At 40.6% G+C, this 15,124-nt stretch overlaps 1 protein-coding gene across 1 annotated transcript in view; it reads left to right on the forward strand.

Annotated features, from left to right (window-relative positions):
• Nucleotides 1-2,245, forward strand: part of WASL (WASP like actin nucleation promoting factor) — a 48,553-nt gene extending 46,308 nt beyond the window's left edge. The window contains exons 10-11 of the mRNA XM_082012441.1: nt 418-526; nt 1,959-2,245. Coding sequence (XP_081868567.1) covers nt 418-526; nt 1,959-2,020 — 171 coding nt within the window. The 3' untranslated portion in view covers nt 2,021-2,245. The remainder of the gene's footprint in view (nt 1-417; nt 527-1,958) is intronic.
• Nucleotides 2,246-15,124: the final 12,879 nt, after the last annotated feature.

Genomic DNA, 15,124 nt, shown 5'->3' on the forward strand with positions numbered 1-15,124 from the left:
CCCAGAATCACAGAATCATTGAGGTTAGAAAAGACCTTTACGATCAAGTCCAATCAGCAACCCAACACCACCATATACCAAGGGTAAAATAAATAATGATTATGCAGCCACACAAGTCATGCCTGTACAACTATATTCAGAAAATTTCCTTTAACTGAGTGCTCACTTCATGATAGTCAGAGCTGAAATATTTAATCTTGAGTATATGGACTAACTACAGTTGTGTGATACGGCAGAAGAGAAAAGATTGACTTTTTTTACAAATAAAAACTTAGCTTGAGCTAAAGAAACAACCTGCAGTTTCAAATCTTCATTCTGGCTGAGAATAAACTCATTATTCTTGTAAGGAAGTTTGTCTCAAAATACACAGGTTCTGTTTTGCTAACTGCATCTTTCTAATGTATTCTTTTTCCCAAGGTATCTGATGGTCAGGAGAGTGCACCGCCTACACCTGCACCCACCTCAGGAATTGTGGGTGCGTTAATGGAAGTTATGCAGAAAAGGAGCAAAGCCATTCATTCTTCAGGTCAGTCTGATGGAACTTCTCTGACCTCACGGTATCAGGTTTTCAAGAGTTAACACTTCTGTTCAGCCTAAAATACTGTTGGAAAAAAGCATGGGTTTTAGCATATAGTCCAATACAGAATGCTCTAGGCAGACCCTAGGGGATGGATGGAATGGTTACATCGTGCTACTTTGAATTACCGGTCTATAGCAGTTTGTAGTAATACTGAATTAAAAATTACTAATCATCGTTAGTATCCTTATAAAGTTGTTCGGTTGGTTGTTGCTTTTTTTTTTTTTTTTTTACAGATGACTTATTTTTATCCACTAGATGTCTGATGAAATAACTTGTCAAAATATTTTGGAAGGAAGGTTTTTCATACTTTCTGTTTCTAGAAACCAAAGCGCTTGCAGAGATTGATGTGCTTAAAACTGTGGCTCCAGTGTGCTTTGGATGCCACCTGCTGGTTAATAATCAGATAACTAGTGTTAATTGACTAGTCCCATACTAGTACTGAATCAACTTCAGTGCTTAGCAAAAATAAGGCTGCAAGAGGATTTGCATTTCTCAAATACTGGCTTGTAATAAACACAGTTTAGTAGCTGCAGTGCACCTGTTTGGTTACATCTCTCTTGTTTAGGCTTTGATATATTTTTCTTCCAGAGCTTGCCTTGATACCAAAACTGCACTTGCAGTCTGCAGACCGTTTGACTAAGTGCAGTATAGTTTGTTGGTTTGCTGTATTACTATGTAGTAATCTCCAGTTTTGGTGCTTTATAGAAATTAAATACCAGAAAGGTGCTAAATACAGTGTTTTTCTATGGAAGGAAATGCTCTTGCCTAACAAATAGGTAGTTTATTTTTAACAGGCTACAATTTTTAAGTTAGGGTACATGTAGAAATAGTGGAAGGCTGAATAAAGTTAACAACAAACATGAAGTTGATGTGCATTACAGAGCTTAGAATATTCCAGTAACCACAACAGACTTTAGCTGACAAAAATTTTTTTATCTGCTTGGACAGTAAACAGAAACCCTGTTATGTAGTAAACCTGGGGAAGCAGTTCTTAACGTTTCAGAAATTAATCTGTCCTTGAAGTTTAAAACCCAATCTGGAACAAACTGGCCACTCTCACATTCTCTAAGAAAGGGTAACAAGTAGTAAGTGTTAAATGAGAACTTCTGATTTTTTTTTTTTCCTCATAGCAGAAGACAACATACACTTTTCTTACCTGGGGAAAGGAGTGAGAAAGATACGGACTGAAAATTAAATCTAATTTGTTTCCTATCTAAACTGAATGTCATGCCTAGAAATCTTAAAATAGAGTATTGCCAAATGTATTGTAATGACTTCCTTGAACTGATTGTTTTCAGAAAGTTGTGGGAGAAATCAGTAACACCTTTGTTATATGAATTCAGTGAATGCAAGTGACTTGCCTTTTTTTGTCTTACAGATGAAGATGAGGATGAAGATGATGAAGAAGACTTTGAGGATGATGACGAATGGGATGATTGATCGTATATTATTATATATATATTTTTTTTAAGGTGAATGATATACTAAACACTACTTTCTGTCTATGGATTCTGTAAAATTATCATGTAAATGTTCTACCAATTTGCTGTATATTTTTGTTGCCTTTTGCTTTTTTATTAATCTGTGCAATACCTCATTTAATCTGTAAAGGTTTGTCATAATCCTCTACAAAGCTACTCCCTGTTAATGTGTGCAAGTTTACACCTGGATGATCATGTACATGTGAATACTTTCCATTCCATCAATAAGGGAGTTTAAATGTAATGTGTGAGACTGACAAAAACCTTAATGTAATTTAGTTATAATGCAAGAAGGAAAACACTATTTTCATACCCTACTTTTTCTGTATCTAAATTTTCTTATTAAAACCTAGTATAGCACTATGTTCTTTAAGTGATGCAGCTCTTAGTTTATTTAGCCCCTTCATTTCAAACGCGATGCTACATGAATGTTGAGGCTGGTTTATACTATTGCATGGTTTCAAATACATCACAACATTGCAGTTCAAATCTTAGCAGTATGCTTTACATAAAACAAAATCACTACAGAAATGCACAGCTCGTTGTGAAGATTACTTTGCCCTAACTGTAGCAATACTGACTGCTATTGAACAGCAGTAGTAATTAAATCCTTCAATTAGGGAACTCTCTATCTGAAGTTAAACAAGGTGGCTTTACATTGTAATAGTGGTAAAGGCAGCTTTGATGCAGGCAAGTTCAGTCTTTTTTTGTTTTGGCCTTCCCACCAGCTTTTACTATCAGAATGTGTAAAGGGGGCTATACTGGAGGCTGGCAATTGCTACAGTTTGATTTATTTTTAAAATCAATTTTATGTGGTTTTCAGGCTGAAGGGCTGCGTTTAATGCTTGCTTCAATAATGTTTAATTACTTTTAAAAATTTGTAGGACATTGGTGTATTAATAAAGTAAACAGAAGTGGTATTACTTTGCAGTCTTTGCGTTATGGTACACAACAAATGCTGAAACACCAATCCTACATCCATAAAGTTGGAAAGCCATTAACTCAGAATATACGCTTTGAATAAATACTGAACTTTATGGCAATATTCTGTCTTCATATGTTGGCTGTAAGACCAAGGGTTGTGATGAAGGTCAAGAACCTGATTCACAAGAACAGTATTTGAATAAGTGGACAGAAAATGGGATTCTCATTTCACAGCTTGCACATTTATAGAAATTGTACTTTGTAGTGCAGTAAACATTGGCATATCTGCCTATTACAAAATACTAATCTATGCTATGTGGGTATTTAATATCTGCAGCATTAATTACTGTACTTACTGTAACTTTCAGGTAGAAAATCTTTTTAAAAACCACATTATCTGACACAGAATGTTTAGTTAAGTCAGTCATATTTGAAGCGTAGTTAATGCATAGTGTCCTGGGTCTTTGACTGTAGTCAAGCTATCAAACTAAATTTAAGTTATCGGAATTGTATTGACTGAAACCCAGTGTTGACCTGATCTTGACAGGCTGGACCTGCATGATACGGCTTGGATTTCTAGCACAGTTATAACCTAGTCTTTAGTGAATTAATTTAGTCATATGAGAAGAAAGGAAAGTTGCTTGAAAAGTAGTGGGAGAGGTAAGGTTGTAGTTAAATTATTCAGAGGATGCTAACTTCCTTCCAAGAGTAATTTAAGCACATAACTTGAGGAACAAAATTTCCAAGTGGTCTCACTTTCTTGCGGTAACTTTTGCATTGTCCTCTGCTGCTGGAAACACTTCCTGCTAGCTTTGCTACTGTAATGGCTTGAGCGTTGGATCAAGTGCAAGTGCAGCCTGGGGTAGCTAATGGCAGTGGAGTTAAGAACTTGTGTATAAGGAAAATATTTGTATGGCTTTCATATAACTTCTGGCACTGCTCCCTTATTTTTTATTGCATATAGGGCATTTTAAAATTAAGCAGATGAGGCCCATAGGTTTTTCTAACATGCTACTCACTAGATATGTTTAGCTGTTATGTTCCCAGAATTGGAATTTATGTAATATAGTTAATAATTAAGCATCACAGTTCATTAATCAAACTCCTATTCCAGGTTTTGGGAGCTTTGAAGTTACCTTATCGAATAAAACTTTGATTTGTAGATACTGGCCAAAGAAAGCTTTTGGGTTTTCTATTTCTTTTTTTTCATACAAAAAGTACACTCGCATTCTGTGGTGTCCAGGTTATATTTACTTTAAAGTAGTGTTTGTACATGATAAATTTCAGACATAAAGACTGCAGTGGCAGTTAAGTTAGTCATAACTGCATGCTTCAGCACTCCACCACTTGCACTATGAGCAGAAGATAGCATTTCATGATACCGGTGCATTGTTGCTAAACATTGTAATGAAGGCCTCTCTTATATATTCTGGTTAAATGACTGTCCAGATAGCCTTAGCAATTAACGAACTAGCATGAGGCTTTTGTATCTCAACACTCTATGTGCATAGACAATATCAGCTAGCCACTTGTACGTATGAAATCCGTAAGAACTTCTCAATCATTCAGTTTTCCATTTATCGAACTGAAATTTTTAGTATGTGAATTTTTGAAATGTACAGTGAATAGGATGTTGCACTGGTGGCAATTCATCGTGGAGCATAATAAAATTAATTTGACCCAACTAGTGTAAAACTGTGTGGTTTTTAAGTGCTAATCGTGGCACAGCTTTTAAAATAGATCTGCGTATCAATTACATTCTTTAAAAAAGTAACTGGTCGCCTAGCCAAGTTCACAAAGCAGTAAATAGCCACTGTCAAATCGCAGCAGTTTTCCTGTCTCTGGAAAGTTGGATTGTGCTGATGAATAAACACAATGAGTAAGAATGTGACACCCTGTCCTCCTGGCAGATCTCAGCAGCTACTCTGGAAACAGTTACTGCTGCAGGCGAGTGCAATAATCCAGCAACAGTTCAAGGTCAAACAAACATGGCTTCATTAATGAACACTCTAGAAGGAGTACTAAATAGTTAACTCTTGTCAAGGAATGCTCTAACTTAGGAGGTTTTTACAGATGTAAATCTTTGTCTTGCATGTTGTAACGTTTGAGCTCAGGACACTTCAGAAGTCTGCTTTCCTCCTCTAAAGCAGCTGAAGAGTCCAGCACTTCAGATTTTTATCTGGTGTACGCTTTCTTTTGAAGTTTAGTACTTCTACGATTTTTAGGCCTTAAGTGCCAGGCAAAGTTGAAATTACTTACAGGGTGTGCTGTGGTATATAATTATTTCCTCTCCACTTAGTAAACAGAAGCTTAAAACATGCTTTTGAAAAGAGGCTTTTCTTACCACTGTCAACTAAAAAAATGGATACTTCCCAAGGAAGATGTATGTAAAGAGGAAAAAGGAGGAAAGATCCTTTTGTTTTTGTTTCAGACTGTTACCAATCCATTGCCACAGCCTTTATCTAATCATTAGAGGAATTCCTGGTCTAATTAAAGTTCCTGAAGCTTAAGTCCAGTGATAAGCAGCTTTATTTATAGAAAAGTGAAAATGGTTTAGGGAAGCTTAGAAGATACTAAACCTCTGTCTCTCAAAGGACCAGTGTTATCCCCTAGCACTGCAGTAAGTACTCCTGTTGCTATGTATTTGTTTACTGCCTGGAGTGCTCTTGTGTGTGAAAAGGCAAGGGTATGGTAGTGCAAACTAGAATGCAAGCTGTGGAGGTTTAATGTCCATGTTTAAGTCAGACACTTCTCTCTAAGGTAGAGTTCCAAAGTTTGAGGATGTTCATACAGTTGTGGAGGAGACTTTTTCTCTTTTTAATCACCAAACTGCTGTGGCACCTGTGCTATTTTGTGCTTTGAAAAATTAACCATGAGTTGTTTGAAATCACATATCTGAAATTAATGCAGATACACGTTGAGAAGAGAAGTAGAATCATTGTATCAATATCAAAAGATAAATAATGAATTGTCTGGCAAATTTTATTTCATGCTGAATTTTATAGTATTTGCAGAGTAACCTAAAATGAACTAGAATAGTAATTTATCAGCTATTGAGATTTTTCTCTAATGTAGTTTTGGGTAATAAACGCAAAGAGTTACCCATCTATAAACAGCTTAAGACATACCTGAAGCCATGAAGCTTGATATTTTACATTTATTGAGTTTTTTATTGGTACTGACAAATATACTTGAAGGCCTTTTTGCTAGTGCTCTAAAGAGTCTTTGGAGTGAATCTTGAGCTGTTACTTCATGTGTGTGTGTTTTCCCTCCCTGAAGCTTAATCAATTAAGTAAAAAACAATTTTCTGAGTTTTGTTTCTCAAGCAGTATGAAATTTAAACTTGTTACTTGAGGATTAGATGAGGGGGTGCAAGGTTTTCTGAAGAAAACAAAACTTCAGAGAAGTTTTAAAAAAACAGGAGGAGTTTGGAAACAGCAATAACCAGCATTATATTTTTGTATGTGCCACTGGGGGGACACAATATGATCTGGAGTTTAATGCTTAAGAAATAAGATAATGCTTGTATCATATATCAGACACAAAGTATTTGCTTAAATGACATTGTCAGGCACACAAAATCAGGAATCGGCTGTTTGGGGTGTTGATGCCAAAAAACAGGCAACTGCTGGAGCACTTGAGCTGGATTTGGAGCCCTTTGTTGGGAGATGGCGCTTTCCCAGTTGCTCTGGATACGAGGAGCACAGCCTGACAAACTTGAGAAACCGGCATCCTTTTTTTCTTCTTTTTTTTTAATAGGCACTACTATAGGATTTTTGTGGTTAGAATAGCCTTTTGGACCAGAAAAGTGCCTATTTCATCATCAAGGGAAGAAATGATCCTCAGCATATAGTCCTTTCTCAGGGTTATGCCTGTTCAACAGTCAGCAAAGAACCTGTCTTTATTTTTAAATTCAAAATGAAATGGAAAAAGCAGTCTAGACCCAGTAGACACAAACCACATTTTCTGCGGTTACCCTCCTGAGGGTACTGTGTGTAAGCATGAAAGGCAAGTGGCTAAAGCAGAAATCTGCTAGGTAGTAGTATTCTTTTTCAATGACCTACATCAAGAATTGAGAGTTTTCACCTGAAGTAGCTTTAATATCCTAATCCTTAGAGAATACATTACTGAAACTTCCTCGCTGTCCCCAAGACAGGTAAGAAAAAGATGAATTCTGAGGAGCGAGCAAGCCCCTCTGCTGTCCATTGTGTTAAACAGTGCTCGGTCCTGTGTTTGGTGTGTTTGACCATGCTAATAGTCGGTTACCTGGTGCAAAAACAAATGGCAAGCTCTATGTGTCAAAGTTAGTGCCAAGAGCACGTGACGGGGAACATATGGATCATGGTATAGCTATTTGGTTTGGTTTTGAAATGGGGGATGCTATTGATTATGGGGTGATTCTCAGCACCCCATCCAGGTCCTATCTAGATTCTGTGCTACCCTTTTCATATATGAGTCAATATAATCTCTGGGTGAAAAGCACAGCGGGGTGGTGCATGGACGTTTTCATTTCTTCACAATGTCTACACGTTGCCAAACAGAAATAGTACATCTTTAGAAGTATTTCTAGATGACTTTTCCAAGACTTTTTTCTGAATGGCATACTGTGGTTTGGAGAGGGAAATACTGATTTTCTTGGCAGGAGGACTCCCTGCAAACTCTGTGTTTTTAGAAAAGTATTTGAATAAGGCACATTACATTGCTGATCTGCTCCTCAGTGAGGCAACCCATCACATGTGGGTTACTCCTTATGGAGAAAATGGTTCTTAAAAACCTACCATATATTCCTTATGAATTGCCCTAATGCTAATGCAAGCTATCAGATAAAGCAGAATTCTTATCAGACTAGGAAAAAAGGAAAGCTACCAACAAAATTTAAGACCTCACCCAGCAGGAGGCCTGGGAAGAAGGCACAGCCTTACTAGGGTTTTTTAGTGGCCAAAATGGAGATAAATACATGCTAAGAGTGTTCAGAGACTTTAAAACAAACAAAAAATCTGATTACAAGTCTGCAGAAGGACCTATAGAGTCCAGTAAAGCTATATGAAGAAAAGAAAAACTGTATTAAATCATGCTGTAATGTTTAAAGGACTCCTTTTGTGCTATAATGTCCTCCATGCTTGCCTTACAGAAGCTGGGATATTCTTTTGACTCCTGCTAAACTAATGTCCTACCCAGATAACTGAGGTGTCTCGTTCTCACAGATACATTATTGCATCTCAGCCCTTACTACTCTCATCTACTCTGATCTTTGCTACCAATGTCTTACTCCTGGACAGCTCTCCAGACCTCGCGTCAGAAACAGAGGTAGCACAGTTGCCTAACATATACCTTCAGCAGCATACACCGCAGCACGCAGCTGTTGTGCAACACATGAGCTATTCCAAAGTGAACAGAAGTTGTCCTGATTTGGATTCCTCTGGGGGGAAAAAAATGGTCTTGCCTACATACTTACCTGAAGAATACGTTGAGATACTCAACGACCAGTAGAGACAGCTTTGCGCAGATTGCTGTAATGAACTACATGAGAGATGGATGGCTGGTCAAAGGGTAACTGTAATCCAAGATGCATTCTTCAAGGAGTCAACCCAATATAGATCACTGCTGGCATAGAAAACAAAACATACTGGAATCTTTCTTGGCTGCTGGGCACGTTGCCTGGTTCATCGCGTGTGCTGACTTGCTAGGCTGTGGACCTCAGGCGATCATGTGGACCTCAGGCAGCAGCCGGTCAGGATGGTCATCATCGTTCCACTGTTCCACATGCAGAATCTGCCTCCTAAATCAAACTGTCCATCCAGTCTAGACATGATATCTGGATTTGGAATGAGTTTAGAGCAGCATTCCTTGTACCTTGCACTGTGGATGCGAACTAACTAACAGAGTTACCTTCAGCTACGCTGCAGCGCAGATGATTTAGTGAGATCTGTGTATTCTGCCAAGTGGAAAGGAGTTGTCACACTGTTACTTGTAGACATGGTGTACCATGTTTTCCCAGCTGTAGCTGCAACCCACTGATAGAAATCAAATGCTGTGGTAGCTGAAGTTGTTAGTTGTGTTCCATGTTTTCACTATCAGAACAGTCTTTCTGTTGGTCCTGAAACAGAGTAAGTTTCTGTTAGGAGAGTAAGTGAGATACCATATGAGATCATTACAGATCTTTGTAGTTCCTGACTTTCCAATAAAACTAGATATATGATTCTTTATGTCCTTTCCCCAAGCCATTTTCAGCACTAGTCCTCTTGCCTTTAGCCCGTGCTTCAGATGTTCGCTCTCTGCATAGATAGAACAGGTGCCTTCAGGAAGACAGTAAAAAGTAAACTATCTAAACATTTGCCATCTTGTCCATCCTTTGCAGTAAGACTCGTTCAGGTTGTTAGCAGGAGGACAGTGCCCTCGATGAAGCTGCTGCTCTGTGTGGCAGAAACGTCTTGTCTAATCTCAAGCAGATTATCTCTTGGTGCGCTTTTGGAGGTGACTCCAAAGAGTGGTGGCCATCAGGGAGGGCTGTCTGCATGGGGTAGCTCAGCAGTGCGTACAGAAGCCCATACTGAATGTCGTGGGTGTCGTGTCTCCATGCAATGGGCCCCGTGCATGGAGAGCATCTCTAAATCAAGAGATTTAGCTGTATTCTCTCTCAGAAACCGATGATGTGTTACTGGGAAGTCAGGGTGGGATGCATCCCAAAGTAGGCACTTACACTGGTCCAACTCAGTCGCTCTTCAGGCTGTATTTATCTCCACTGGCTGTAATGAGAGTGTAGACATCTGTTGAGCAGGTAGGCATCTATACTTCAGACACTTAGATGTAGGTGCCTTATCTGAACCCAAATCTCACCCTGTCCTGCCCTGTACCTCAGCTGCCCATCTGTGTAACGGTGGTAACAGCATATCAAAAGTAATGCATCTAAATACATACAGACCATGGTACTGCAGTCCAGACATGTGACACTTAAAATATTTTTAAATGCCATTTTACTTGTTAAAATTTAGTTATCTCAATTTTAAGAACAAGATCATTAGGTAAGACTTCTTTAGTTCTGCTAGGCCTGATTTTCAGAATCAGCAGCCATTTTTAAGCTCTCAAAAAGTAAAACAAAACCCACCCGAATCATGTCTGTAAAGCAGAGCTAATCTGAGCAGTTTGATTATCTGTGTGTACAAATATTGGGTCATACTCTAGTGTTGCCTCAAACTGTGCTTTTGAATTTAATACCTCCTGTGTGATCAGAACACTGGAAACACAGCCACAGCATGCCGCGGATTTAGTTTTAATAAAATATGCGAGAGACGTGAGTTTTGGGCCTTAAAGCTATAAAGCAGTCGCTAATCCCCTGGTTTTACAAGCCAGGCTTGCAGCGCACGCTCTCACCACAGCTCCCATCAGGAGCCCTTCACTGTGATTGACGGTGTCAGAAGCTTAACTGATCCTGAACGGGGAGTCCTCGCCAGGGCGAGCCACCCGAGCCCGAGTGCGTGATTACTGCAGGCAGCGTCTGGACAAGCGGCGGCAGCAGCTCTGCGTGGCCCTGTCGCAGGGCCGCCGAGCCGCGCCCTGCTGATGGGCCGTCGGCGGTCACGGACTTCTCCCTCGAGATGTGACGAGCGTTAGTTTCATGGGAGCAAGTCGCAAAATGGCGGGAATTGGTGCCTCCTCCGAATCCCCGCCGGGCTGCTGCCATGCTTTCAGAAAGCTCCGGGGCCTCGGAAGAGTTGAGGCAGAGGCGGCGTTCTCTTCATGGCTTGGGTCTGCTGCCGCTCTGTGCGTGCTGGCCCCTGCCGCTTTTGTCTTACTGCCTCATCTGTCTCTGTCATCTCGGTTTGAAAGGGGCCATCCTGTTTTCATCAGGGTGCACGTCGAAGCTCTGACTTGACTTGAGGAAAGGCAGCCAATAGCTTTGAAGTGTGTGATAATATTTTTGCTGCGGGATGACAGTCACAGTCTCATATCCCCCAGCCTCTCGGATCATCATGGCACATCAGGAGAAATTGTGTCTGGACGCAGCTGAAATCAGATCAATTTACTTTCCTCTATTAAATTTCTTTTTTACTATTTGCACTTGATAAATGCTACAGCCACAGGGTAAAAATGTGTCAGTTATTTCAGCTGCACAACATGATCCATGCTTAGTTAAAACTGTTGGACTTGCCATATATTTTAAGATCCCAACTAAGATTTTATTAATCTTTCTGCATAATTTTCAGTGAACAGCTGCACTGTCAACTTAGGGACAGAGAGGTCTTCCAAGAAACACAAGGCCAAATGTAGCTCTTTAAATCTGACCTCCTGTTTTATTACTGTGAAGACCGTTGGGTTCTAATTTTGCCGCATCTATTTTGCAGCATTAAAGAAGGAAAAAAGAAACAAAAACTTTGTCTTTTGTGTTGCTAATTTGACTGAAACTGGCAAAATATTTCTGCCCGACACAACTTCTTACGGTCTTGCTAAACAGAAGCTCATGGACATACTACCCTCATATTGGTTTAAATATTGGTTATTCTCTGCACGCCTGTGCCAGCTTTTTGTTCAGGACCTCTAAGCATTTTCCTAACATGAACCTGTTCAGACTGCAAAAGGTTCTGCAAAGGGTTCAGGCAATAAAATGTTACTGCTCAAGTTGCAAATGGGGAAGGCTCATTTCACCAAGGCTTTTGCAGGATTTTGTGATAAGGGTACGTGCTCTACCCATTGCTCCTTATTTCTAGCGGCATTGCATTTTGTCCAGTCACAAAATCTTTCCACCAAGCTGTGTTTAGAACTACTAAACTGGAGTGAAGTCATGGTATGGACTCAATCATTCAAGCTGTTGGGGTGTTCTGGAAATGGATGAGATGGGAGCTCTGCAACGCAGCAGTACGGTGGTACTTAACTAGCAATAGTCTCTGCCTCAGAGAATAATATGTGGTTAATTGGTGTGATGCTTAGCCACAGGTTTGGTAAGGAATAGAGCTATTAGTCTGTAGAGAGCGGGTCCCTATAGGATAAGTTTTTATAACGTTCATTGAGCAGCTCTCGTGTACTATAGCTACCTGCTGGGGACACATGGCATGGGGTTGTCTCTGCACTTCATCACTGTTTTCTCATAAATGTACGCCATCTCAGAGAATAACATAGCTGATGGGCAAAATATAAGGATACACTGGAGATGGGAGCATCTGAAGCAATCTGCACAGTATGTACGATCAAAGCCCCTGGACTTCGCCCTCTGGGGCACACAAGCGTTTGGCAGGATTCGTAGAGCAGAAACAAAGACAGAAATTACAGGCTTGAGAAGGGATTTGTTAGGCTATCTAAGGCAGTGCCCCATTACACAGAAAGACATCAGTCTGTATGAGAATATATCAAGAGATCCACAAGTTGATATTATACTTTTGGCAATTCTTGCAAGCTGGCAAAACATTCGGCCTTTGTAACGGGGTATATGTTTGGCTGTCAGCAGGCTGGAGCTGCATAAAGGACATACATACTCCTGTGGTACTGGAGAAGTCATTTAAAATAAAAAGCGGGCTGATTCTGCATGCTGCATTACATTTATCAAATTCTTCTGCTAGAGAATTTTTAACACCAGAACAAACTTACTTCCTCCGATGAGTTGCAATTACATATTTTATAGGTGGTGCAGGTGATTATGTAGCTGCTTTCCAATAAAATCTGTAAAAGAGCCTTCTAGAACACAGAAAAACAGCAAATCTGTATTAAAAATGTTTTGTGGATGTTTTTCTCTAGAGAAATTAATGCTGAAGAACAATTATTTAGATTCATAGTGGAAGTTTCAGTTTTATCTTTCTTTATCCACCAGAGAAACATCTCATTTATGTTTATCACATTTCCAAACACCAGGACAGGACCCTCTCTCTACCTGAAATACATTCAGGGATTTAAAAACCTGCATGATGTCTGCTAGGAAGTACAGTCTTCATCAGCAGTGAGACATACAATGAAAAGATGTCTTATTCTTGGTTCAGAGACAGTGGGAAGGAAAAGCAGCTTGATGGAGCTTTGATTCAGACTGTCTTCATGTTTTAGGCTTGGCTTTTCCTTACCTCACGTACTTGCATCTCCCATGACCCAAGCAATGCCAGATGAGGATTAAGGGGAGAGGAGAGGTTGCAGGGTTGACAATGCGGAGCCCAGCACAGAAGCATGAGGAAAGGATTGACATTGATGAGAGCACCCTGAGCCCAAGCCAGTAACGCTCTGATCACACCGAGTATGTCTCTGAGAGAGTTATTAAACAGACAAATGTCCCCAAGCACACGTGGAAAAAAGCAAGCCTCTTCTAGGCAAAACAGTGAAAGGAAGGGAAGGGGCGGCAAGAGAAAATAGAAGTGCTGGGTCATGCTTCCTCCATAATTTTGAAAGTGGTAACTGGAGGAATGGGAAGAGAGATGGAAAGAAAGAAGAAAAACTGACCATGGTTAAACCTTTCTTGGTGCCATGCAGCTGGTGAGGCAGCCCTTCAAGAGAGAAGTCTGATCACTGGCAGCCAGTGCCCAGGTACCTCCATCTGACAGCAAGGTGACCCCTCCAATACTGCTTGCTGGAAAAGCAAATAAAGGGATGTAGCATCCTTAATTCCTCATATATTTTGATGCAGTCTTCCCCCGTGTGCTGCAGTGGGAGCCCTGCTCACAGGGAGCCCTGCTGAGACCGTACCGGAAATTCTGTCACTGGTAAGCTCAGTGTTTGCGTTTTAAAGCATTATATAATATCTGGTGCAAGAGGCAGGAGATCAGGGTAGAGCTACAGCTTCAACAGCATTTCTAGACTAAACCCCTAATTTTGCTTAAAAGCTGACTGTAATAAATTATGCAACTCCTGATCTGCCTTCAGGTCATTCCCAGCTGGTTTCAACTGAATCACATGCGCTGCTTTTGAAGTATGATATTCTGTGTCAGAAACAACACACCCAAGTCCATTACTTGCTTTTGAACGCTAGCAATGGCCCTGGAGACCTCCCACGACCTCAGGGCAGCAGGCAGCATCTCTTGTTGACAGAAAAACTGGAACAAGGCGGAAACACTTGAATCTTCTTTCTCCTTTCCACATTGATCATTGCAGCTCCCCCAGCCCCAGGGAGGGGACTGAATGGCCCTTCAGAGGTTTTTCCACCCCATGGCTTGTCAAAGAATGGAGCAGTTTCACCATTCACTCCAGGAAGAAATGAACTCTTCAGACTTCTTCTTGAAAAGCAAATGAGAAATACCCTGAATCTGCCCAAGAGATGCATTAACCTTGAACTTCAGATAAGGAAATATCCTATAAACAAAGTAAATGGAAATTCTCTTGAGACCACCGCTCCATTTGGAGAGGGTGGTAAATATTTATCAGCTCGGAAAGAGGCTGATTTGGCAATGAGGTATTTAAACATTTATTGAAATACAACAGAATGAAGTTCACACCTTTTTTTTGAGCAGTCTCAGGCATGTGATTCCCACCACAGCAGCAACACTGGAGACCTGGAGGGTCAGGCTGGCTCTCTCACTCTTATCAGAAATTCCACCCTGGAAGTGATGAATTGCCCCATCCCTGATGAAAGAACTGCCTCTGCACCCATGACTCCATTCCTACTTTATCCCACGTGGCACTACTAGTGTCAACACAACGATGAGACAGTATCAGAAAACTGACAGGCAAGGCAAGCGATGGGAGAGAAATCCTGGGTCATGCAGATCCCCAATTATGATAACAACCCCATATTCCCAGTTACTCACCACCATGTCTCTTCTGGTGGGAAATATAGCTGAGGAGCTGCAGAGCAGCACACTGCAGGGGGAATAGTTGACTGCTTCAGAATGAATCATGCTCATGGTGGGATCACAGCTAGCTAACTGTGCAGTCAGCTACGGGCCCTGTTAGCTCTGGAATGGATGACGGCCAGGGGACCCAGGACCCTTAGCACTGAACAGGTCTGGTCACCCTGCATTGAATTAAGCGCTAGAATGAGGTACAGCACTTTGTAGTATTAGCATGCTATGCAGTCACTCACAGATGAGGCCATGCATTGCCATTCTGAGGTAGCCAAACAACAACTATCCAGTGTGAACGGCCCTCCATGTCCAGTGTAACTGATACAAAAAGCAATGGGTTTACTTTCTACCTGAGAAGATGACGAAGCATTAAGGAAGACTTTCCAACC

Source organism: Phaethon aethereus (genome assembly GCF_964289735.1).
Source record: "Phaethon aethereus genome assembly, chromosome: 1".
In the NCBI taxonomy this organism is placed as follows: domain Eukaryota; kingdom Metazoa; phylum Chordata; class Aves; order Phaethontiformes; family Phaethontidae; genus Phaethon; species Phaethon aethereus.